This window comes from Canis lupus, chromosome 14, assembly GCF_003254725.2.
Source record: "Canis lupus dingo isolate Sandy chromosome 14, ASM325472v2, whole genome shotgun sequence".
Classification (NCBI taxonomy): domain Eukaryota; kingdom Metazoa; phylum Chordata; class Mammalia; order Carnivora; family Canidae; genus Canis; species Canis lupus.
In genome coordinates this window covers 9,369,793-9,393,693 of record NC_064256.1, presented here as the reverse complement: position 1 = coordinate 9,393,693, position 23,901 = coordinate 9,369,793, and the positions used below count along the sequence as shown (strand labels likewise).

General features: G+C 36.5%; 1 protein-coding gene across 7 annotated transcripts in view; it reads right to left on the bottom strand.

The window, feature by feature from the left end:
* GRM8 (glutamate metabotropic receptor 8) overlaps positions 1 to 23,901 on the bottom strand; it is a 731,467-nt gene that overhangs the window by 80,516 nt on the left and 627,050 nt on the right. For 6 of the 7 annotated variants that reach the window (XM_049093380.1, XM_025471533.3, XM_025471536.3 and 3 more), the window contains exon 9: positions 5,090 to 6,025. In XM_049093380.1, coding sequence (XP_048949337.1) covers positions 5,090 to 6,025 — 936 coding nt within the window. Of the gene's footprint in view, positions 1 to 5,089; positions 6,026 to 21,145; positions 21,210 to 23,901 lie in introns of those variants that run through there. The other variant, XM_049093381.1, reaches the window with a different exon arrangement.

Sequence of the window (23,901 nt, the reverse complement as noted above, 5' to 3'; positions counted from 1 at the left end):
TGTCCCATTAAAAGCTTGTTTCAACCAACTTTTGCCTGGCCTCTCTATTCCATTTCACTACCGATTGGATTAAACCTGACACATACGTCATCTATTAAGTACAAAAAAAAAAAAAAAAAAACACCATAATGAGACGACAGAAGTTTGAGGTTTTTGTTTTGTTTTAAGTCACCCACCTTCCTGCTTTTTCCTAGAGGATATGAACTCAAGTCTTCTCTAGTTCAAGAATAGGGCTGGGTGCAGATGGCAAGGGACTGCTTTATATTGCTATGTGAATTTGCATTCTCTGGGAGAATTTATTATTATCTTCAGATGCGTAGCCCTTGCCTACATTTCCCCAGCCAGTTTGGCAGAGTCAGGATTGGAACCCAAATTCACTTTCTCCAGAGCTTATGCTCTTCCCTACTCCCCTCATCCATCTCTGCACCCCCACAGGCTTCTGCCTTTTGATAGACAGTAAAAGAACGAGGGAGGGATGACGAGGCAAAAGTATTTGATTAATTCTATCAATTCTCCTTTGTTCTATGTATGCTAAACAGAACTCAGACAAGTATTATAATTCCTTTTTGCCTTTCTCCCTACATATTTAGCAGCCCTATTTCAGAATAAATGGTAATGACAATTTTTTTTTAAAGAAATGCATATGGCCCATTATTGAAAGAAGAAAATTTCTCTTTCAGGAAAAAAAAAAAAAAAAGGAAACTGTTGTAATGGGGATCAGTATAAGATGAAAATAGAACATTCCTATGACATCCCAGTCTAACTTAAATCAGAAATAAGCATTATAATATTATATTAGATTGTTCTTGTGTAAGGCAGTCCATTCACATATTGGGTGGTCATTCGCTGGGAAGGGACTACATGAAAGGCTCTGTTAAGAGACATATTCACTCAGATACACATCTGATGGCTACTGCTTCCCCTCCAGGAATTTTTCAAGGCTGACATTTGCAGGTGAGAGGAAGAAATGAAAGGGTGGGAGCATGCAGAGGAAGCAGTCTAGGATGATTCCCAGATTTCTGAGTTGAACTACTGGATGATGCTGCACCAGAGGAAGAAAGGCTGCTTTGGGAGATAGGTGGTTGTTGTTGTTGTTGTTTTGGACATTTTTGAGGTATTATATTTCCTACTTTAAGGGTATTTTGTTTTGTTTCCGCTCAATGAATTGGCTAAAGCACTGTGCTCCTTGGAGCTTGGCAATATCATAACCTTTGTCTGATTATCTCAGCTTTATGAGTGCAATTAGAGGTGGTAAAATGTATATATTCAAGAGATTTCTGCCATCCTAAACAGCCCCTCACCATCCCTGAGGACTTTTTTTCCTTATAATTACATTATTTATATTTTACTTTTTTTTTTAATCTTTTCAGCATAATTATGAGTTTGTGTGAGTCTACTTTCAGTCTCAGTGTGTCCACCCCTCCTTCACAACAACTTTTGTATAGGAAAAGAAAAAGTGCATTTATACTACAGCTAGTAGAATGCAGCAGTAGGCACAAAGCTAATAAATGATGTCATTAAAATCTATTGGAAAAATATAATTCAACTTATTTTAAAATCTAAAAAAAATGTAGGGAAATTAAATGGAGTTTTATCATTGAATAAACATTTACTTTACAGAGGTGTCTTCATGAATGCTAAAATGGACCTTTATAATTTTATTTTACTCAGGGGTTTTCCAAAAACAATCTGTCTATATTATTCAACTAATTTTACCTTTTATTCCTACTACTGTTACCATTTCAGGGATACCTGTATGGTCAGATGAGTTTTTCTTTTGTCGATTACTCTAAGAAGCATAAGTAAATACGTAGTGAAAGAAATTTTGCTCTTGTGCTGTCTCCTGTGTTACAAATTCTACATCACTGATGTACAATTACATGATGCATAGCTCTCTTTTTTGCTTTCTCATCTCAGATCTGAATCCTCACCGTGTTCCCCTGCCCTTGAGCTTGATCTTCTCCTGCCTTTGAGCCTGGCACTTTGCTGGTGCTGGCAGGCATCAGGCAGGCATGGGCTGGGAGCCAGGCTTACAAGGAAGGCTCCGGGAAGCAGACTGACATGGGCTCAATAATTAGCACAATACTGGACACAATGCTCGATAAGGATCTACTGAATTAATGGATGTGTGTACTGCCTGACTGCTACAAACACTTCAAGTTGATAACATGGGCTAATTGGCGGAGCATTATAAATGAGAATGGAGGACTGACCAGCTCTTTGGTCCTCCAAAGTCAATAAAACTTATGTAAACCCTTCTTTTAAAGACATAGAGCTTTATTCACCTTTAATATCTGTGTCAACAATTTTAGCAAGGTGAAAAATATAAATATTCTCATGCATTTTGTGTATTGCTACTTTGAAAGAGATTAACAGGTAGCAAATTTTAGGTAAAGCCTTAGGATAAATGTAATTATATTACATAAAGTACCTCAGTAGCCAAACCTTAGCTACTTATAATAGCTCTCGATGTAGAGCAGGTCCAGATTCAGCAACTCCAAAACTCACTAAATAATTTGAGGACTTCACAATGTTCTGAAAATTCCTACAATTAGCATTTCTTCCTGATTTCTTTAGTCTTTTCCATATTCAGTTATATCATGAAAACAAAATAAATCCAATTAACATGTTTTATCATTTGTCTTACAATGTGGTTTTTTGACTTACTTTGATTCCAAAAAGCCAAGAGGGAAAAAAAAACATTTTATCTAACATTCAGTCATATTTCCATAGGTGTGGATATATCTAGCCCCAAAAGTTTATACATAAACTCCAGGTTTTTGAAGGATGTACCGTGGAGCCCATAGGTTCAGCAGCACTCTGCCACCCCAGCATATTCACCTGTCCATTTCTTCTTAAAATTCTTCCTATCTCCATCACTGCTGTGAGGGGACAGCTACAACTTAGCATGGTTGGGATCCCTGGGTGGCGCAGCGGTTTGGCGCCTGCCTTTGGCCCAGGGTGTGATCCTGGAGACCCAGGATCAAATCCCACATTGGGCTCCCGGTGCATAGGGCCTGCTTCTCCCTCTGCCTATGTCTCTGCCTCTCTCTCTCTCTCTCTCTGTGACTATCATAAAAAAAAAAAAAAAAAAAAAAACTTAGCATGGTTTTAGTTCTGAGAGACAAGGGCCATTTTTTTTCGAGTATGTTATAAAAAAGCTTATTAGTATGATACATGTTTGAACTGCTGTGATAATAGTATCCTATAGCTAAATGCTGTACCACGAATTTACTTATGCTAAAAAATCAAGGCACTAAAAGACTTATCTAAATAGAAATAACATCAAAAAAAGAGAAATAACATCTTATTTGTGTTTGCCCTCACCCACTGCCCTTGCAAGTCACAATATGAGAGTAAAAATGTAAAGCAGGAGAAAGAAAAAGAAAAGGAAGTTAGATGTCAGAACTCAGGAGATTTTGTCTGGGTATATATTTATTGCCCACACGAAAGCAAAATAAACTACTTATGGCCCTTTTCAGATAGAACAGTATATTAAAAAAGGCAGTCCTCTGTTCAAATACAAGAAAGAGTACCACTTAATGTTCTTAATAATTCACATAATGCAGACATTTCCAGACTCTGAAGAACATTGTTTTGCTCTGACTAGTTCAACTAACCATATCAAAACAGACCCAACAGACTGTGAGAGACTTATTTTCCAGCCTAAGTATTCTCTCCTAAGTCAAATTTACAAGTTTGATCCCTTTGAATTTCTATCTACATATGTCAAAAATATAATGTTTATTAGGTTTAGAACATCAAATTGCATTACTCTCCTTTCCTGCTATGTGCTTGGTCCCACATAAAATATTCATGGGCTTCTATGAGGCCACCTAAGTCATGAAAGGTCACAGATCTGGAACCCAAAGTAAGATTTTTCTATTCAGCAGCAAGTTTGCTGAAGTACATTTCTTTGTGTCCAAACATGGTTGAAAGCCACATTGATCTCGTAAGGGATGAATGCTCATACTAATGAGCTCTCCATGCCCATGTTGAGTACTCTTTCCTCTGAATTAGTTGGGATTTTAAGAGTCATGCATGACCTCACTTGGAATGTTAGTGAATGGGGAATGTAATTGTGCCCAGGATGCTTGATTTCTCCATAACTTCTGATGATAGAGGGTGAAGCAATCTTAAATTCTCACTCTGAGAGCTTTCTCATCTGTACAGTAAGGCTGAAGGACTATTCTTTCAGAAAGATATCATTTGCCTTTGTTTCATAAGCTGACTTATCTCTGTTAAATTAGCCAAACCTTGGGATCCATGTTTAACGTTAGTTCCCTGCTTTTCTGGACAGAAAACTCTGTGTGTCCACTTCAGCACCTGCTTCCTTTTTCATATAAATCCCCTGCAAGGATTTATGTGGAAAAGGTTAACTGGAGATTAGTGACAAAAGAAAATTATTTTAAGAGATTTAATTGATCTTTACCCTCTGAAATATCATAAACTGCCTTATATAACTGCCCATTGCTGTCTTCTTTAATCCTTCCACATCACCTTGCACATATGGAAAAGTGATAAGCACAGGGGCTGAGGAGAAAGAGTAAGATGGTTCAGATCAAACTAAGCCATTTCAATTTCTTTTGTTCTTGTCACTTTACTAGAAACCTTGCTTCCATGACTAAAGCCAATCATAATTATGAAGGAATAGCTTTTTCCCAGAGTCACATAGGAACCAGGAAAGGAGATATTTGTCATACAATGGGATATCTCTGTGATAGCTCATTCCTATGAATCATATCTTCCTTTTCTCCCATCCTCTTTTAATTAACATTAGGAAAAGAACAATTATCTTTGTAGATAACAGACCTGGGAAGAGAGACCCAGAAAGTAATGTGAGATCTGTCAATTTTCTACCTTGCTAAGGAGGACACTTTAAAGCCTTCTTCATGGAAAATCAACTTTAGTCAACACATATTCAAAGTTAAGTAACTTTGAGGGATTATATATACATTTCTAAATAAGAATAATACAGACTGAATCATCTTGAGAGAATATAAATGAACTGAAAAGAAAGATGGAGAAGCATACTAAAGAAAGAAGTTAAATCCATGGAAGTGTTGGCATATGCATATCTTGCACTTACCTTTTCTGCTGACTGTGCTGTACCAAAAAAGATAGGAATGAAAGCTAACCAAATGATGCAGGTGGTATACATGGTAAATCCAATAGGTTTGGCTTCGTTGAAAGTCTCTGGGACACCTCTCGTTTTAATGGCATAAACAGTACATGTGACCATTAAGAGGATACTGTACCCCAGTGAACAAATGAGCGACAGATCAGAAATGTCACACTTGAGAACTCCCCTGGCATTCTCTGGGTCTAGAGTCCGCTGTTCTCCATAGTCAATGATGATGTGGGGAGGGTCTACAACAAACCAGATGCACACGCCCAGGAGCTGGACAGAGATGAGGCTGAAAGTGATCACCAGCTGGGATGCTGGACTAATGAACTTGGGTGCTGTGACTGATTTCTTCCCTTGTTCAAATATCCGGTGGATTCTGTTTGTTTTGGTAAGAAGGGCTGCATAGCTGAAACACATGCCAAGTCCCAGAAAGATCCGGCGGAAGGAACATATGATTGTATCTGGTGCTGCAATCATTAAAAAGGTGATTGAATAACAGAGAAAAATCCCTGTTAGGAGCACATAACTAAGTTCTCGTCCTGAAGCCCTTACAATAGGTGTGTCATTATAGCGGACAAAGGTCACGATCACAAAGGTGGTGGCAATGATTCCCAATATTGCAATGAATACAGGCACTACAGCCCAAGGAGAATGCCATTCTAGTTTGATGATGGGGATAAGTTGGCAGCCTGTGCGGTTGATGTTTGGTCTCTGATCCAAAGGGCAAAGTTCGCAGGAGAGCTCATCCACCTGGTAGTTGTAACCTTCACAGCGCTCACAGTGCCAGCAGCAAGGGACTCCTTTCACTGTTTTCTTCCTCTCCCCAGGCTTACAGGGCAGGCTGCAGACAGACGCTGGGTGAGTGTGTTCTCTATTAGCCCACTGCATGTCTTCCACCTGTGGGGATAAAAAATTAATGAGCCTTCCATTTTTCCCCATTTATAATATCCTAATCCTAGCCACAGGTTTGTAATAAATCCCTGAATGCTGACAGTGCAAATACAGTTTACTATCATAAGAGCCTCGTGTCTTTCCCCAATATTGACTTCTTTATGAAAGTGTTAAATGTTAAATGATTTAAATAAATCATTCATATCATCAACTTGATGAGTGTCATTATTTTCCATCTGCCTCCTCAATGTTGACCAATCTGTCATTTGTAGAAGGATTTATTGGCCCAAAGAGTCTTGAAAATATAAAGACATATATATAAAAAAGCCCCATGGAAATATATTTTAGAGTTAATCACAGATACAAATGCCAGGATCCCTGAAACACTGGCTTCGGGTATAAATGTGTACATAAAACAGTGATACAGAGCTCCTCACCATACTTGTGGAAATTCAAACCACACTGTGTCAGTTTTGAAAGGAAATGGCCAAAACTACTTTAATCTCTGCTAATCATCATGTACTCGTGGTGATGACTTTATTAATGTTTTTGCCCCTGTTTAAGCATGAAATATACTCCCCCCCACCAGTCTTGTATTTCCACCCTGTGAAAAAGACCATGCTGAATGAGGCAGCACGGTGGTAATGTTTTCCATTGAACAAAAGTAGTCTTATAAGTGGCTTAAAGCAGTGAAATTGGTACAAATGAGAGAGCTCTCCTAGTGTACTTAGTATCTACTTCAGAGCCCTAAAGTTCCACCTTACTCTTTTGGATTAAATCACAGAGTACCTCTACTAAGACAAAAATAATATTTTAAGGGGACTCTGCCAATCACTGACTTCTCACCTTGCTTGTTTACTAAAGGTTCTGGAGCCAGTTCCAACATGTATGGGGTAGGGAAGATGAGGTTTCCCATACCACCAACAATCTCAGACACCAGCTGGGTGTCTGGTAAGTTACTGCACTTCTGACATGATCTACCTGGAGACAGCATCAGATCCCAGAGTTAAAGCTCAACCTGCAAGACTGGCTCCTCCCACTTCATATGTCGATCGCAAATCCAGGTTGTCACATATGGTTCTGATTGAAGGTTCCAACAACACTTCCCTTGGGTTCAACTGGTTTGCTACAGCAGCTCAGAGAAACACTTTACTCACTAGGTTACCAGTTTATGATAAAAAAGGAAGAGATGCATAGGACCAGGTATGTGGGAAGGGCACGAGCTTTCAAGCTTTCTGATTATGCCACTCCCCCCAAATCTCCACCTGTTCACCAACTCTTAAGCTCTCTGCACCCCACCTTTTTGGATTTTAGGGAAGCTTCATCACATAGACATGACTAATTAAATCAATGGTCATTGGCACTGATCCAACCTTTAGCCCCACTCCCTCCCCAGAAGTCTGGGGTGGGAATGAAAATTCTAATCCTCTAATCATGTGGTTCATTCTTCGGGCAACCGGCTCCCATCCTTAGGTCATCCAGACAGTTTCCAAAAGTCACTTCATGAACATAAAAAAAAGTCACCTTTATTGTTCTTATCACAAAAAAATTCCAAAGGTTTTAGACACTTTGTGTCACCAGCAAGGTCAAAGACCATATATTTCTCATTATAAATCACAATATCGAATTTACCTTATTAGAAACACAGTGATTTTAGCAGAATGCTAATAGGATGAACTGGAAATTATTGATCATCGGAGACAACTTACTATGAAAAGCAGCTACTATAAAAGGTAAGTTCTATGAAGAGAGTGATATTGTTCACTCATGTGAAGTGACTGGCACACAATTTGCCCTCAAATCTTTGCTGAATTTGTGAGAAAGTAAGGATAGTGTTAAAAAAGAAAACCAAAGGCCCAAAATGGCATCACTTAGGTTAAAGCCCCAACTCAGTAAACTGTTGCTTGAATACCTGAAGCTAATTGCAGTTTCAACCTTCCCCAGTAATATAGTCTCTCTTTTTTTTAAGATTTTATTTATTTATTTATTTATTTATTTATTTATTTATTTATTTATTTTTAAAGATTTTATTTATTTATTCATGAGAGACACAGAGAAAGAGAAAGGCAGAGACACAGGCAGAGGGAGAAGCGGGCTCCATGCAGGGAGCCCAATGTGGGACTCGATCCCAGGACTCCAGGATCATGCCCTGAGCCAAAGACAGACACTCAACCACTGAGCCACCCAGGTGCCTCTCCCCAATGATATAGTCTTATCAGGGTCAGTCAGGAATTTTCTGATGGATGCCAATGAGTCTGCCACTTGGGCCTTCTCCATTCTCCAAAGGAAGATTAGGCAAGCTGCATGATAAGATTTCCTGCTCTCCCCACTGAGAGAAGGTGACTTTGCCTGTAACAATCCTTTCTTTTGCTTATAAACTTCTTGCCCCACCCTCCTTCTTATAAAATCCTTCCATTTTGCCCAACTCCTTGGGGTACACCTCTACTTGTTAGATGAGATGCTGCCCAATTCATGAATCATTTAATGAAGCTAATTAGATCTTCAAATTTATTCATCTGAGTTTTGTTTTTTGGCAACAGGAAGGATATGACAGCAAAGCCCTGAGGAAGAAGGGGTCAACTTGAAAGTACTGGGACCTGGTGATAGAAGGTGATAGAAGGTTGATCAAAGCAGCATAGTAATGGGAGCCCAAGGAATGGTTAAAAAACACAACAAAACAAAACACAGTTTATCTTCCCCAAGATCAGCTTAATAAGAATTACCATATTCTGTGTCTCTAAAATGGTTCCTGATGACCTCACCTGGAATTTGTGAACTCATGTAGTCCTCTCCAACTGTGAGTAGGGTTGATTTATGTAAACCATACTACATAGTAGAAACAATTACATGTGATTTCTGAGACTAGGTCATAAAAAATATTTTGGCTTCTGCCTTGCTCTATCTTGGATCAGTCACTCCAGGAGAAGAAACACAGACTCAAGAGACCTCTCAAACAGCCCAATGGAAAGGAATGCAGGTCACCTGCCAACAATCAGCACCAGACTGTCATACATGTGAGGCAACCACCTAAAAAGTGAATTGTCTGGCTGCGTTCCAATCTTCAGATGACTGCAGCCCCAGATGACACCATGACAGCAGCTTCATGAGAAATCCTGCACCAGAAAGAGTCAGCCAATAAGCTGCTTCTGAATTTCCAATCTTCAGAAACTGTGTAAGATGATAAATGTTTTGTTTTAGATTGTTAAATTTTGTAGTTGTTACACAGCAATAGAACACTAATACAACTCAAAATATGCTTCTCCACCCATTCTGTGACTATCACCAGTGTAGTATTCTCTTGAGAATCTACTCAGAAGGCGGTGACAGCTGTCATTTCCCAAAAACATGCCCCAAAGTGGCTTATGTAGGCAATATGCTTTCATAACCCGAAGGTTGCCTCCCTTTGGAGAACTATGAAACTGAGACTGTTCTCATGAATAGATCTATTACTTAAGAATGTTTTCCTTTCTTGAATGTGGAGTGAACGATTGAGGATAGAGAACTATGGTCCCCAAGATCACTACTTGCAGGGGGCTATCAAATCTCCCCAAGATCGAGTAGAAAATTCATGCCTGTTTAATTTCAAATATTCTCCCTTGAGAAGATAGGTGGTATTTGATGTGTCATAAGGGCACTCAAAACTATTAGCTTACTCTGTCTTTTCACCACAAAGGCATAGCAATCTATCACAACCCTGCTAATTTTCTATTAGGTTTTAACGATTTAGAAAAGTTATTTTACTTATGTGTAGAATTCCATTAGGAAAGAAAAAAAAAGTTAAATTGGAAGCATATAGTGGCTTCTCTTGAAAATATTGAGAAAAATGAAATGCTCCACTGAGCGGCTAAAGTATTGATTTTCTACCCTAATGGACTCTTAAAAGATAATAAAATACTTTTGTGAAGGTTATGTTTCAAAGCTAATTAATGTAAAACCAAAATTGCATTTTGTTTGGGGTTTCTATAGATTTATGATGTTACTGTAAAAAAAAAGGCAGCCAAATATCTCAGAAATATTAAACTTCAAGATTGGTAGGGACTTTAAAGGTCAGCTTTCTAACCACATGTGTAATTCTTTAATTCTCAATACATTTCATTTTCCAGAAGGAAGTAAGACTTGTTAACAGAGAAATATACCTCTTCCAGATAAACCTCATTACATAGTATAAATATTTATCATTGTAAGTTAAATATTAAATTTTCTTTGATCAGTTTTCTATGTATTGAACTAATGGAAAAACATTTTTCATAAATAAAAATAAAGTTGTAAGATAATGGGAAAGAAATATCATAATACTTTAAATAGGCATTTTCTTTAAGAAAAAAACAATATAGTCAAGCCATATCTGTGACCTTCTTCAATATAATGGAGAAAATATTAAGTATATTTTTGTAAACATGATAAATACACAACTCCATTTTTATCAAGGAATCTATTTATATATAATTTTATTGTGTTTTGATGCCATTGCTGAAGTCTGGGAACCAACAAGTATCTACCTCAGGGAAGAACAAAGAGCAAATGGGCACCTGGGTGGCTCAGTGGTTGAGCATCTGTCTTTGGCTCAGGTCATGATCTCTGGGTCCTAGGATCGAGTCCTGCACTGGGCTCCCTACAGGGAGCCTGCTTCTCCCTCTACCTGTGTCTCTGCCTCTCTCTCTGTGTCTCTCATGAATAAATAAATAAAATCTTAAAAAAAAAAGCAGCTAATACTTGCATGAGGATCTTGTAAATACATTAATATTTGAGTCAAATAATTTATTTTGCATATGTTGTTTAATATTGATTTAAAACAATTCTACTTGAGAGTAAATTAAAGACTTAATTTTCACAATTTTGCTATAAGGCATAAACAAGGATCATTCAGCCCTTTTGTATGGCTATATTAACTAATTATGCTATCTTTCATACGTGTATCCATGCATTTTTAAATGCATTAAAAATTTAATGCATTCCTTGTCTTTGACATTATCCTGGTACTAGGATTTCTTTCTAAAATATATAGTCTAACAAATGGATGACAGTTAGATAGACAGACCATCCAGGGACAAAAACATAGCCCATTGTGCTCTTGATAATGTTCACCAACAATGATTCATTCTCTAGGCTCCAATCCAGTACCTCTCATAGAATGTGAGCCATCAACTGGTTTCTGCTGTCAAATCCTACTATAACTGCAAAAAAATACACCAACAGCCACAAAACCAAAATTTTCTCAGTGATTGTGCTTCTATGGTTTAACCTTTAATCTTTCCAGACCAATCTGCCTAGAGTAATTGTTCATAAACTCTTTAAGTAGATCTTATTTTTATAGAACAATTTTCTTCTGTATAGTTTTAGTAGCTCTTGGAAAAAAAGATTACAGGAAAGTTTTCCAATTCAAGGACCCATAATAATCATTTCCAGTATTCATTACAAAATTTTTACTCAATGTAATATCTTAATTACAATATTTTCCCCACATAGTAAGTGGTATCTTCACTGGTGTGATTACCCTACATGTGGAAACATTTTAAATACTAACAGATAACTGATAACTAATCATAATCACCTCTTTCATTCTGCTCTATAAATCACAGTATCGATAATCATTTTGGTGACTAGTTTGCCACCCCAGTATTCAAACACCTAACCCTCCATCTGACTTATATAATGCCGTATTGTACATCTAAACATTTTCAGTGAAACTAGGTGTTTTTAAAGAGCTTTACTCATTTATTTTGAAACAATCAATAGATTTAACAAGTGCACCAATTACCATTAATTATTTAAAATGTCAAAATTTGGGAAGTCTGAGTCGCTTAGTCAGTTAAGCATCCAACTTTTAATCAGCTCAGGTCTTGATCTCAAGGTCTTGAGTTCAAGCCCCACATTAGGCTCCACACTGGGCATGGAGCCTAATTAAAAAAAATAAAAATAAAAACTAAATAAAATGTCAAATTTTGGTATATATTGTAAATTATGATTCACATATGAGTGAATACATGTTGTACAGTTAATTTGATACTGTGACTCAAATAAAGTTTCTCAGTATACTAGTATAAATATTCTTTTAAGAATAAATATTGCTTCCTTAATATTCATCCATTCCTTTGGGTCATGCACAGCTTTCTATTCCTATTCAAAGCAATTTTAGTGTTCTTTGAAAGCCTAATATGTGCCTGTGAGATGATCCCCATAATAAAGCCCTGACTTTATCTAATATTACCTATATAACTTTTAAAATGCAGACTTCTCCTACTTAGAGGACAACTTAAAGTTAAGGAAATTTTAGCATCAAAAAAATAAAATATTTACAAATAAACTTAAGTGCAAGATTTTTTTCACTAAAACCTATATCATTTAAAAAATGAGAGGTCTAAATAAGTGAAAAGAAACCCCATGTTAATGGATAAGAAGATGTATATTGCTAAAATGGAAACAGTCCCTAAATTAATTGACTGATACACGTAATCCGTATCAAAATCCCACCTGGCTTCTTTGCAGAAATCAACAAACTGATTCTAAAATTCAGATGGAAATGTCAGGGACCCAGAATAGGCAAAACAATCTTGAGAGTGAAAACAAAGTTGGAGAATTCATACTTCTGATTTTATTTTTTATTTCTTTTTTGTTGTTTATGTTTTTAAAATCCAATTAATTAACATATAGTATATTCAATTAATTAATATATAATATATTATTAGTGTATTATTAGTTTCAGAGGTAGAGTTCAGTGATTCATCAATTTTTTTTTTTTTTTTAGGATTTTAGTTATTTATCCATGAGAGACACAGAGAGAGAGAAAGAGACACAGGCAGAGGGAAAAGCAGGCTCCATGCAGGGAGCCCGATGTGGGACTCGATCCCAGGACCCCAGGATCATGCCCTGGGCCAAAGGCAAGCACTAAACCGCTGAGCCACCCAGGTGTCCCTCATCAGTCTTATATAATACCCAGGGCTCATTACATCCTGTCCCCTCCTTAATGTCCATCACCAGTTACCTGCCCTCCAGCAACCTTCAGTTTGTTTCCTATAATTAAGATTCTCTTATGGTTTGTCTCTCTCTCTGATTTCCTCTTGTTTTATTTTTCCCCACTTCTGATTTTAAAACTTACTACAAAGCTGTAGCAATCAAGACAGCATGATACTGGTATAAAGATAGACAAATCAATGAAATAAAATTAAGAGCCCAGAAATAACCTCTCACATGTATGGTCAATTGATTTTTGACAAGTCTCTCAAGCAAATACAATGAAGAAAAAATAGTCTTTTCAACAACTGGTGCTGGGACAACACATGACACCAAAAACATAAGAAACAAAATAAAAATAGATGAATTCAACTTTATCAATATTAACTCCTTTTGTGACTCAACAGGTACCATTAGAAGAGTGAAAAGACAACCCACAGAGTGGGCATAATTATTTCCAAATCATGTATCTGATAAGAATTTGTATCCATAATATATATATACACACACATATAGTATATATAATAAACATATATAGATGACATATATTTTAAAAACTCTTAGAAAACGGTTAAAAGGCAAATAACCCAAATAAAAATGAATTGAAGAGACATTTGTCCAAAGATGATGTATCAAAAATGCCCAACATCATTAGTCATCAGGCAAATGCAAATAAAAAACACAGGATTCACTAAGATGATTATAATAATAATCAAGTGTTATTGAAGATGTGAAAAAATTAACACTCTTGGGATGCCTGAGTGGCTCAGTGATTGAGCATCTGCCTTTGGCTCAGGTCATGATCCCAGTGTCCCGGGATCGAGTCCTGTATAGAGCTCCCACAGGGAGCCTACTTCTCCCTTTGCCTATGTCTCTGCCTCTCTGTCTGTCTCTCATGAATAAATAAAATCTTAAAAAAAATTAACACTCTTTATATTGCTGGTGGGAATGTAAAATGGTACAGTTATTTTGGAAAATAGTTTGGCAGTTCCTTGAAAAGTTAAACATAGAGTTACCATATGACCTAGCAGTTCTACTTCTAAATAATTCCAGTCCAAGAAAACTAAAGACATTTGTTCAAAAAAAAATCTGTATATTAATGTTTCTAGGAGGATTATTTATAATAGCCAAAAAGCAGGAACAACCCAAATGTCCATTAACTGATAAATGGATAAATAAAATGTGCTGTATCTATACAAATATTAAAAGTAAGTAAAAGGAATAAAGTGTTAAAAATAAATTTAAAAGAATAAGTTCTAATATATGCTCTAAAATGGATGAACTGTGAGAATTTGTGAAGTGAGAAAAGTTAGTCACAAATACCACATATTGTGTGATTTCATTTTATATGAAATATACACAACAGGCAAAGGCAAAAACAGACAATAGATTGGTGACTGCCAGGGCCTAAGAAGAGAAGGGAACACAAGTGTGTGCTCAATGGTACAGGATTTCTTAGGTAATGGCCTAAAATTAGATGAGGGAGATGGATGCACAACTCTGAATATACTGGAAAATACTGAATTACACACTTTAAAGGGGAAAATTTTATGGGCAAATGTGGATTATTTAAATAAAGCTGTTCTTTTAAAAATATGCAAACTATTTAACTTGATACATTCAGGAAGGATAAATAATCAGTATTATTTGGCATGTAAAAAACATGCTGCAGGGCAGCCCAGGTGGCTCAGTGGTTTAGCGCCACCTTCAGCCCAGGGCATGATCTTGGAGTCCCGGGATCGAGTCCCATGTAGGGCTCTCCGCATGGATCCTGCTTCTCCCTCTGCCTGTGTCTCCGCCTCTCTTTCTCTCTCTCTGTGTCTCTCATGGATAAATAAATAAAATCTTAAAAAAAAAAAAAAACGTTGCATACTCACCATTCAAGACACAAGTTTCAATGTAGGGATTTATCAGTGACCAAGACATGGTTCTTGACCACCAGAGACAGTGTAGGTGGGGAAAGAGATAGGCAAAGAGCCTGTTATACTTCAGTATGAGACTCCCTAGAAAGGAGTTAGGAAATGGTGCTGCTATAGGAGCATCCAGCAGGGCCATCCAGCCTAGGCTTCACAGGTATGTGAACAGTAGCCCAATGGATGTGGAGGAGATAACCCAGGAAAGAGGATGGCAAGAGGTCACCAGGAAAGAAAAGAAAGGAAAAGAAAAGAAGAGAAGGGGGGGGAGAAAAGAGAAAAAAGAGAGAAAAGAAGGAAGGAAGGAACGAAGGAAGGAAGGATGGAAGGAAGGAAGGAAGGTCATTATAAACCACTGAGAGGGGTTTGGATGCTGTCTTACAGGTGGTCAAGGGGATTCTCTGAAGGATTATAACAATGATAGAGGTGGTGAGTTTCATGGTTTAGAAAAATCCGTGAACTGTAGAGAGAAGACTGACAGAGCCTAAGACTCCAGACAGGCTAGTCACACTGATGTAGAATTCCAGGTGAAAGGTGATGGTGACAGGAATCTGAGCATGCAGTGGACAGGGGGAACTTTGGAAACAGCAATAGGTTTTCAGACTTTACTGTCCAGGCCACAGAAAGTGATGAGTGACTAAAGGATTTTAAGCAAAATATGGTATTATAGCTTTATGTATGTATGTGTATAATTATTTATTTAGGGGATCACTATGGTGACAGATCAGAGAAAAGAGTGATATAGAAGCATGAGTAAGAATTAGAGGGCACATTTTATAATTCCTGGCAAGACTAGAGTCTGGGAACTCTGTTAGGAGCAGTGATGAAGAAGATGGGATGGATTTGATATATATTAAAGAAAATAGAGAGGAATCAAACAATGGCATCCAGACTTTTGATTTGAGAGTCATCCTTAGCATTTGCTGACTTCCACTCCTCATGTCTAATCAACCACCGGCAACAGGCCTTACAGGATTTTGCCCCTAACTCCCAGGGAATGGCTAACCATTGTATCAATCCTCCCTACTTCCCTATCAGACACTCACACAGTACCTTGTATTTCAGTGATACTTTACAGTATATAATTATGTATTTATTTGATTTTCTTTTTTTTTTAAATAAATGGTTTTATAAAGGTTAGGTTATGTTCCTCAAAATTACATAATGGGTTTACTCAAAATACAGATCCCTGGAACCCAGTTCTTAAAGATTATAATTCATTAAGTCTGGGAAGGAACCTCAGGTTGGGATTTTTAAAAGCCCTTCTTCCTGTGATTCTAACATATGTAATCAGTAAGCCATACTTTGCTAAGCACCAAATAAAAATTTATTTTCTGCAGAAGAGTAAGAGCCAAGTCTGTTTTTCTACTGTTGCATCCCAGAGCCAATTGTGGTGACTAACCCCCAATAGGTATTAGTAAATATTTGTTGAAGGAAGGAAGAAGGAGTGAAAGAACAGTGAACAGGTAATGGTGCCTTTCATTGAATAGAGGCACCCAAGAGAACGACAGTTTTAAAAAGTAGATCATGTCATGGTTCTCTATCAGCTCAAAGTCCCAGTGAGGCTTCCAAGCCAAGAAACTCACAACTCAGATGGACACTTGAGCTATATTCATGAGTCAGGTTTGCAGGAGGTAAAGATTTCAGAGGCACAATCATGTTCAAGACAATTGAGATCATGACTATTTATTAGCAAATTCTCATCCACAGAAACAGAAACAGTGATAGAGTGAAGGGAAGCACAAATGGGGCCCTGGAAAGAGTAAATTTTAAAGAGCAGACTCAGGAAGATCACTAAGGGAGGACGAAAAAACATGACCAGATGGAAACTAGGGAAGAATATAGTCCAAGGTCCATGACACCAAAGAGAGAATTTCAGGAATGAGGAAATGGTCAGTGATGTCCAAAGATAAAATTTCATGAGGATAGGATTTGAAAACTGAGAGTCCCTGCTTACTCTTATGAGAGAAAATTCAGCTTTTCTGTGAAGTCTTCTCTGATGTACCCTATACTAGGCAGGTAGGTATGTTTCTCCTCTGTATTTGTGTTTCATTATGTATTTTATCATAAATCTTTGGCATTATATTATAATTATTTGTTGATGTGCCCATTTCCCAACTAGAGAGCCCAGTAATCTCAGGGACAGATTATTTTTTACTTTTCTTTACCTGTTTTAATACCTAGGATTCAATAGGAAGTCAATGTTTGAAATACATACTGATAAATACATAGAATGTTTGACAAACACACCAGTGATTATCATTACTCTATTTAGTGTTTTGAGTAGATGTGGCTTCAGGCAGTAGGCAGATTTGAATAGTAAATTTAATTTATTTATATATATATATATAAGTATATATATATAATAAATATATATATATATACACACACACACACTAATTTAAAAAGATAACTTGGGGAAATTTTGCACTCTGACACATACCTCACAGGGATATTGAAAAGATCTAACAAGTTAGTATCTGTGAAAGTGTTTTGTGAACAGAAAATGTGAAAGACAGAAACTCCATATATATCCAAATTTATGGTGAGACAGCACTGGGAAGAATGTCCCTGCTCTCTACCTATAATTATAGTTGCTGTCCAAAAATTATGTCAGAAGCAATAAGTAAAAAGCCACCATCTCTGGATTTCATCCAGATCTGCTATTTCTTGCTTTTATTTTCCCACAATATCAGCTCTTAATTTAAATTCCTGGTAACTACCACATGAGATGACCATCTTTCACCCAACTCTATGCAGAGAAAACCCTTCAGGAGTGTGCCTTCTGCCTTTGGCCTTGAGCTTAGAGAGAGTGGCATTTTAAAAAAGATTTTATTTATTTATTCATGAGAGACACAGAGGGAGAGAGGCAGAGACATAGCCAGAAGGAGAAGCAGGTTCCCTGTGGAGAGCCTGATGTGAGACTAGATCCCTAGGACCCCGGGACAAGACTTGATCCAAAGGTAGACATTCAACCACTAAGCCAGCCAGGTATTCCCAAGAGAGGCAATTTTAAGTGTATATGTTGGCATGCATATTGTGGGATGGGTGGATTCAGGGAAGAGTATAAGAAGTCAGACCCACAATACTTGGGATAAACAAGATGGTCAAACTTTATGATAGAATTTCATCCCAACACAGTGCTTATGGGTGGTATTTAGAGCAATAGTGTTGAGTAATTTTTTTTCTTAATTTTAAATTTGTGATAAAAGTTTTTATATGAATTCTATGGAGTAGTTATTTTTAATCATAAGCCATTGAGCTATGACTGCGATACTATGTTTATAATTCTATTCTAGATAACCAAAATTAGTTTCAAATAATTTTCTTAGGTTTCTTCTCATGTAGGATTAACTCATCTGAATGTTTACTATAAATGACAATTTTAACTTCTCAAGATGATTTGGTATGTTAGCTCTTTTTTTGAATATTATTTAAAAGCATTCATATTATTAATTTAAAAGTTAGCAATATCTTAAAATATGACTTACATGTCATATGTAAATATCTACATTAAATACATTATGCCAGTACTTTGTGATGACTAAATTCAATTAAGCAGATCGTTCTTTGCTAATAATAAGTAGAAGTAAATAATATGAAAATAGGCTCTCTATGGGCAATTTTGTAAGCTTGTAGAATATTCCTTTTAATTATTTACATTTTTTCTTTTTCCTACACTAAGCTGATTATTAATGCATGCAGAAACTAAGATAATTCATTATAAACCATTTTGTGATATTCTAAACAACATAATAGATGTTCAGTGCAAAATGCTTTTCCATTTTGATCTTGGCCCATATCAGTCAATGTACATTTAACTCCATCCATGGAATGTTACAGGAAGGAAATACCTTCAGAATGTGAAAAGATAGACAGAAGGATTTGAAATGAATATTTTCCATGGTAAGCCACTTTATATTGTTCAGCAAACAAAACATAAAAGGATGATGATGATGCGGTGCCTGGGTGGCTCAGTCCATTAAGCATCCAACTCCTGATCTCAGGGTTGTGGGATTGAGTTCTGTGTCAGACTCCATACTGGGCATGGAGCCTGCTTAGGGTTTTTTCTTTCCCTCTCCTTCTGCCCCTCCCGCTCGTGCTCTCTATCTCTCTTTCTCACTAAAATAAATAAATATTTTTTTAAAGTGATGATGATGATGGTGGTGGTCTGACAGTGGTAGCTAACATTTACTGAGGGCATACTATGTGCCAGAACCATCCTAAGCAATTAACATTAAATGCTTAAATGATGCTGAGTTAGATATCCCATTTTGTTTAAGGAGTCACAAAGCAATAGGTAACTGACCCCACATTACAGTTATTAAATAATGGAGGCCTGAAGCCACAAACTCAATCACAGTATTTTATTACCTCTACAATTTTACCTCTCATACCAGTACATGACACATGATAGACAGTTAAAAAAGGAAAATTGAATAAACATCCAGAATAGGAAGCAGAGGAGATAGGAGGTAGGAGAGTAGGTATAAGGTATTTGAAATAATACTCTGGGTGGAAGGAGCATGTCACCTAGATAGGAGAAGGCTTAGACAAGAACAAGAGATGAGCGAGTGAGACCACGGCAGTCAGTTTATTGGAAATAGAAAAGAAAAGGTGAGTCTAAACCAGATTGAGAAAGAAGAGTAAAAAAAAAAAAAAAAAAAAAAAGGTAGTAATTTAAAGGATTTCTTCACCCCAGGCCAACACAAAGACCTTAGGATAAGACAAACAGTTGTTTCATAGTTTGACTATGTTTTATCCTACTGATTCCTGTCCCCTCAGAATCATTACAGAAAAGTGTCCTCTCCAGCAAGGATTCTTCTATTTTATTCCAAAGAAGAGCATCATAAAGTTCATTTTATCAGCTTAGTATTATTCAAAGTACCTACACGGTACCCTTCCTGTCTGAAAGGTATATATATAACATAATCCCAAATGAATATATGTAAAATATTATACTTTATTTGAATTAAAAACAGAAAATACCAGTTTTAAAAAATTTTCTATTCCATATTGAATTCTTAGGGCTCCTATATTCTACCCTCATAGAGATAGATGTGAAACTGCTAAACACCAACAAAAAAGGCTGCTGCAGCCAGAGAGGAATAGAGCTATCACAACTGAGACACACTATAAAAATAAATGATTTCTGAAAAATGGAGAGAACCTGAGGTTGCCTTTCAGTCCCAAACCTAGAGGGGAAAGGTTCTTCTTGCAAAGTGTGGTATAGAACAGGAAGATTGAGAGAGATTAAGACAGAGCTCACTTGGATTCAGCATGAGCAAAGTGACCAAGCAGAAAAGAACAGAAATGAAAGAAAAATTTAATAGTAGAATAGGAAACTATGGATGGCATTTTGGGGACTATGACTCACAAAGACATACTTTAATGTTTTCCAGAATTGTTTGTATCTGTGCTACAATAAATAGGACTAAATGGTAGCTCCAGCTAGTAAAATGCAATGTAAAGAATTGTTTAGAATGTGAACTCTGAACCACAGCAGACATAAAAATTGAATTGTCTGAAACTTGTTAGGAAAGGCCTACATGATATTAAGACATGCTTATTCTAATACAGAAGTGACATGCAATGTATCTGAATTAAGGCAACAATATAAGAAAAGGAGCTCTATGACATCAAAAGAAACATTTCTAGCCAGCCATAACTAGCTAAGGGTTTCTTCAATGTATTAAGTAATAATTTATTCATTTATTTAAAATATGAATTGTAATAACAGTATAATCAACAGGGTGTGTACTAGGAATATAAAAATAAATGAAGCAACATTTATGCACACAAAGAGCCCATTTAGAAGGGATTAGAATTAAACACTAAAATCATGTGATCAAATATTTGATGTTTGTGAAGCTGGGCTACTTTCTTTCCCTCAACCTGGCAGAAGACTAGGGATTTACTCTCTAGAAAAGGTGAAACATAGGGTCTCTTGGATGCAAGACACCTGGCACAGTGGGTCCAGTACCACATTAAAAGTAGTCATGGCAAGTGGAAGCACGAATATTGAATTGTGAGATTTCCAGTCCCCTTCCCCTACTTGGCTCACAGAGTATTAACAGCCTAGTTTACATCCTCCAAGCAGAGGATTAAAATATTCATCTTTGGGAGATTTTTAGACTCATCAGCCTAAAAGAAAAGATCTAAAGATCTAAACATCCTGACACTTAGGTGATTTCCCAAGTGATGTCCATTATCAAGAAATACAACCACGTGCAGAGAGTTTTCAATCAGCTTTTTAATGTACCTTTAATTGAGTGGAATCCAAGGATCACTGGTCACAAAAGATTTTCTGCCATGCAAAATAGACACTAAATCAAACAAATAGGAAAAAAAATATTTCAGTAAAGAGAGGCTATGCCTAGAAAGAAAGCCATCTAAAAATTAATAGCTTCAGCAATTTTTTTTATTTATTTATTCATGACAGAAAGAGAGAGAGAGAGAGAGGCAGAGACACAGGCAGAGGGAGAAGCAGGCTCCATGCAGGGAGCCCGATGCGGGACTCAATCCCGGGTCTCCAGGATCACACCCAGGCTGAAGGTGGCACCAAACCACTGGACCACCGGGGCTGCCCAGCTTCAGCAACTTTTTTAAATGCATGCCTAAAACAAGAAGCTGTTTATATAAATAAAGGAAAATTCAGAGAGCACAAAAGAACTCTTATACATCAATTATAATTATTATTATAAAAATATACTTACATTCATTATAATTATTTATGATTAATGATAATTATAGATAATAGAATTAATTATAATACTGAATTATGATTTTAGAAATGGAAGCCAATAAAAGAACTAGAAGGTTGAAGTAATCTCCAAGAAAGTGATCAAAAAGACATAGAGAAAGAAATCAGGAGAGGATTAAAGGATTAGTCTAGGAAGCCCAAGACCTAAATAAGAATCCCAGGAAAAGAAAATGGGGAGTTGGGGTTTCAAAAAAAACATTTTCCCAGAAGGAAATGATATGGAATCCTAGATTAAAAGGTCCTACTGAGTTCCCAGCATAATAAATAAAATATAAACATAACTAGGATATATCCTGTGGAGTTTCAGAATAATGAGGACAAACAGGAAGTCTTAAAAGATTCTAAAGATGGGGAAAAAAAAAAGGAAAAGTGAAAAATTTACAAAGAATCTAAGGATCAGAATGGTCTAAGATCCAAGAAAATAAATGAAGTAGTGCCTTCAAATTCTAAAGTAAAATGATTTCCAATCTAGATTTTGATAACATGTTGTTTAGCATAATGTCAAAGTGAAGATATTTTTATATACACAAGTTTAAAATTTCTAACTTCCATTTTCAGCCTCAAGTGCTATGGGTAGGAGGCACCTGTGTGGCTGTGTGGCTCAGTTGGTTGTGTGTCTACCTTCAGCTCAGGTCATGATCCCAGGATCCTGGGATTGAACTGAGCTCACATTGTGCTCCTTGCTCAGGTGGAGTCTGCTTCTTCCTCTCCTTCTCATTCTGCCCCTCCCCCTGCTCATGTGTGTACCTGTACATGCTCGCTCTCCCTCAAATAAATAAATAAAATCTTAAAAAGAAGCAGCAGCAGCTATGGGTTGATGTGCTATACCCAAACAAAATAATAAATGAAGGAGGGGCAGTTGGATTACAGAAAACAGGAGATGCAATACAAAAGAGATGTGAAGAAAATCCCCAGAATTATAGTAAAAGGAGATTCTGGGATGCAAGCTATGCTGTACGCTTGGATACCAATCTAAATTACAGAAGCTGGAAGGATGTCTCCAAGAACTTAAATATAGCTAACCAGATGTCCTCTGGAGAAAAGTTTGGGAGTGAATTGGTCTTTAGTATTTAAAAAGCAACACACACCAAAAAAAAAAAAAACCCCAAAACACTAAGCAGCCAAACAATTTCAAAGTGATGATTATTAGCTACAAGGGCAACAAAAAATTTTTCCGGGAAAGTGCATAACTCATATGTACATTATGTGCATCTATATTGGGAAGATGGTAGGACAGGAAGTGTAAATGGCAGATGACAAGTATAAAGGAAATAATTCATTCCATCCCATAGCAAGAAGTCAATAAACTGGCACAGCAGAAAAAAAAAGAAGTAGAAACTAATGTAAACAGGTTATTTAGAAATACAAAGTAAAACATATCAAGGAACATTGCACTGAATGTAGGCACATTTGAGGAGATGTTGTTTTCCAAATAAACCTTAGAGAACCGATGGACTTTTAAAAATCCTGTGTACCAAAAAGAAAAGAAAAGTGGATAAGAAACAGATAAGGAGAGACCTAAAAATGAAATACCAACTGAAAATCCATACAAGGTACACTGATGTAAAAGGGACAGTTTGCACAAAATTATTGACATAGAGACCAACTTGTAAAGCTTCTCAAATCATCGAGGAAAAAAAGTACAGAGACAGAAACAATGTTAGAAAATATGGAAGACAATAGAAGACAGTATGCAAAAATTATAGATAACTAATATATCTACACGGGAAACCAAAACAATTGTTATGCTAAAATATAATCAAAGGAATGAGGAAGGAAAACATTTCTCTGCTCAAGAGACCTCTGTGTGAATAGACTGGAAGGGAAATTAATGCAAGAAACACGATAAAACATAAACCTTTTGGGAGAGAGGGACAAGATTAAAGAAAAGCCCAACAAATCAAACAAGACTAAAAATGGTTACCTAGTTAAAACTAAAAATGAGGATGATCTCAAACATTTCTACCACAACACAACTGCAGAATAAAAACATATATTTTTTAGAAGAAACTTTTATGATGACATAATTAATAACCTGCAAAGTTTTCTTTCAAATTTGAGGACAAGAGGAAAATTTTATTAGATATATCATTACTGAGAAAACATAACATTTTAAAATATACTTAATTGGAAAACTTTTGTTTGAATATGTAATCATCTGCTGAAAATTAAAGCAAACTTGGGAAGTTCAGAGAGGAAGCCATAATATAAAAGGTGTCCCCTCAACTATTGAAGCAAATGAGAAATCTACAGAA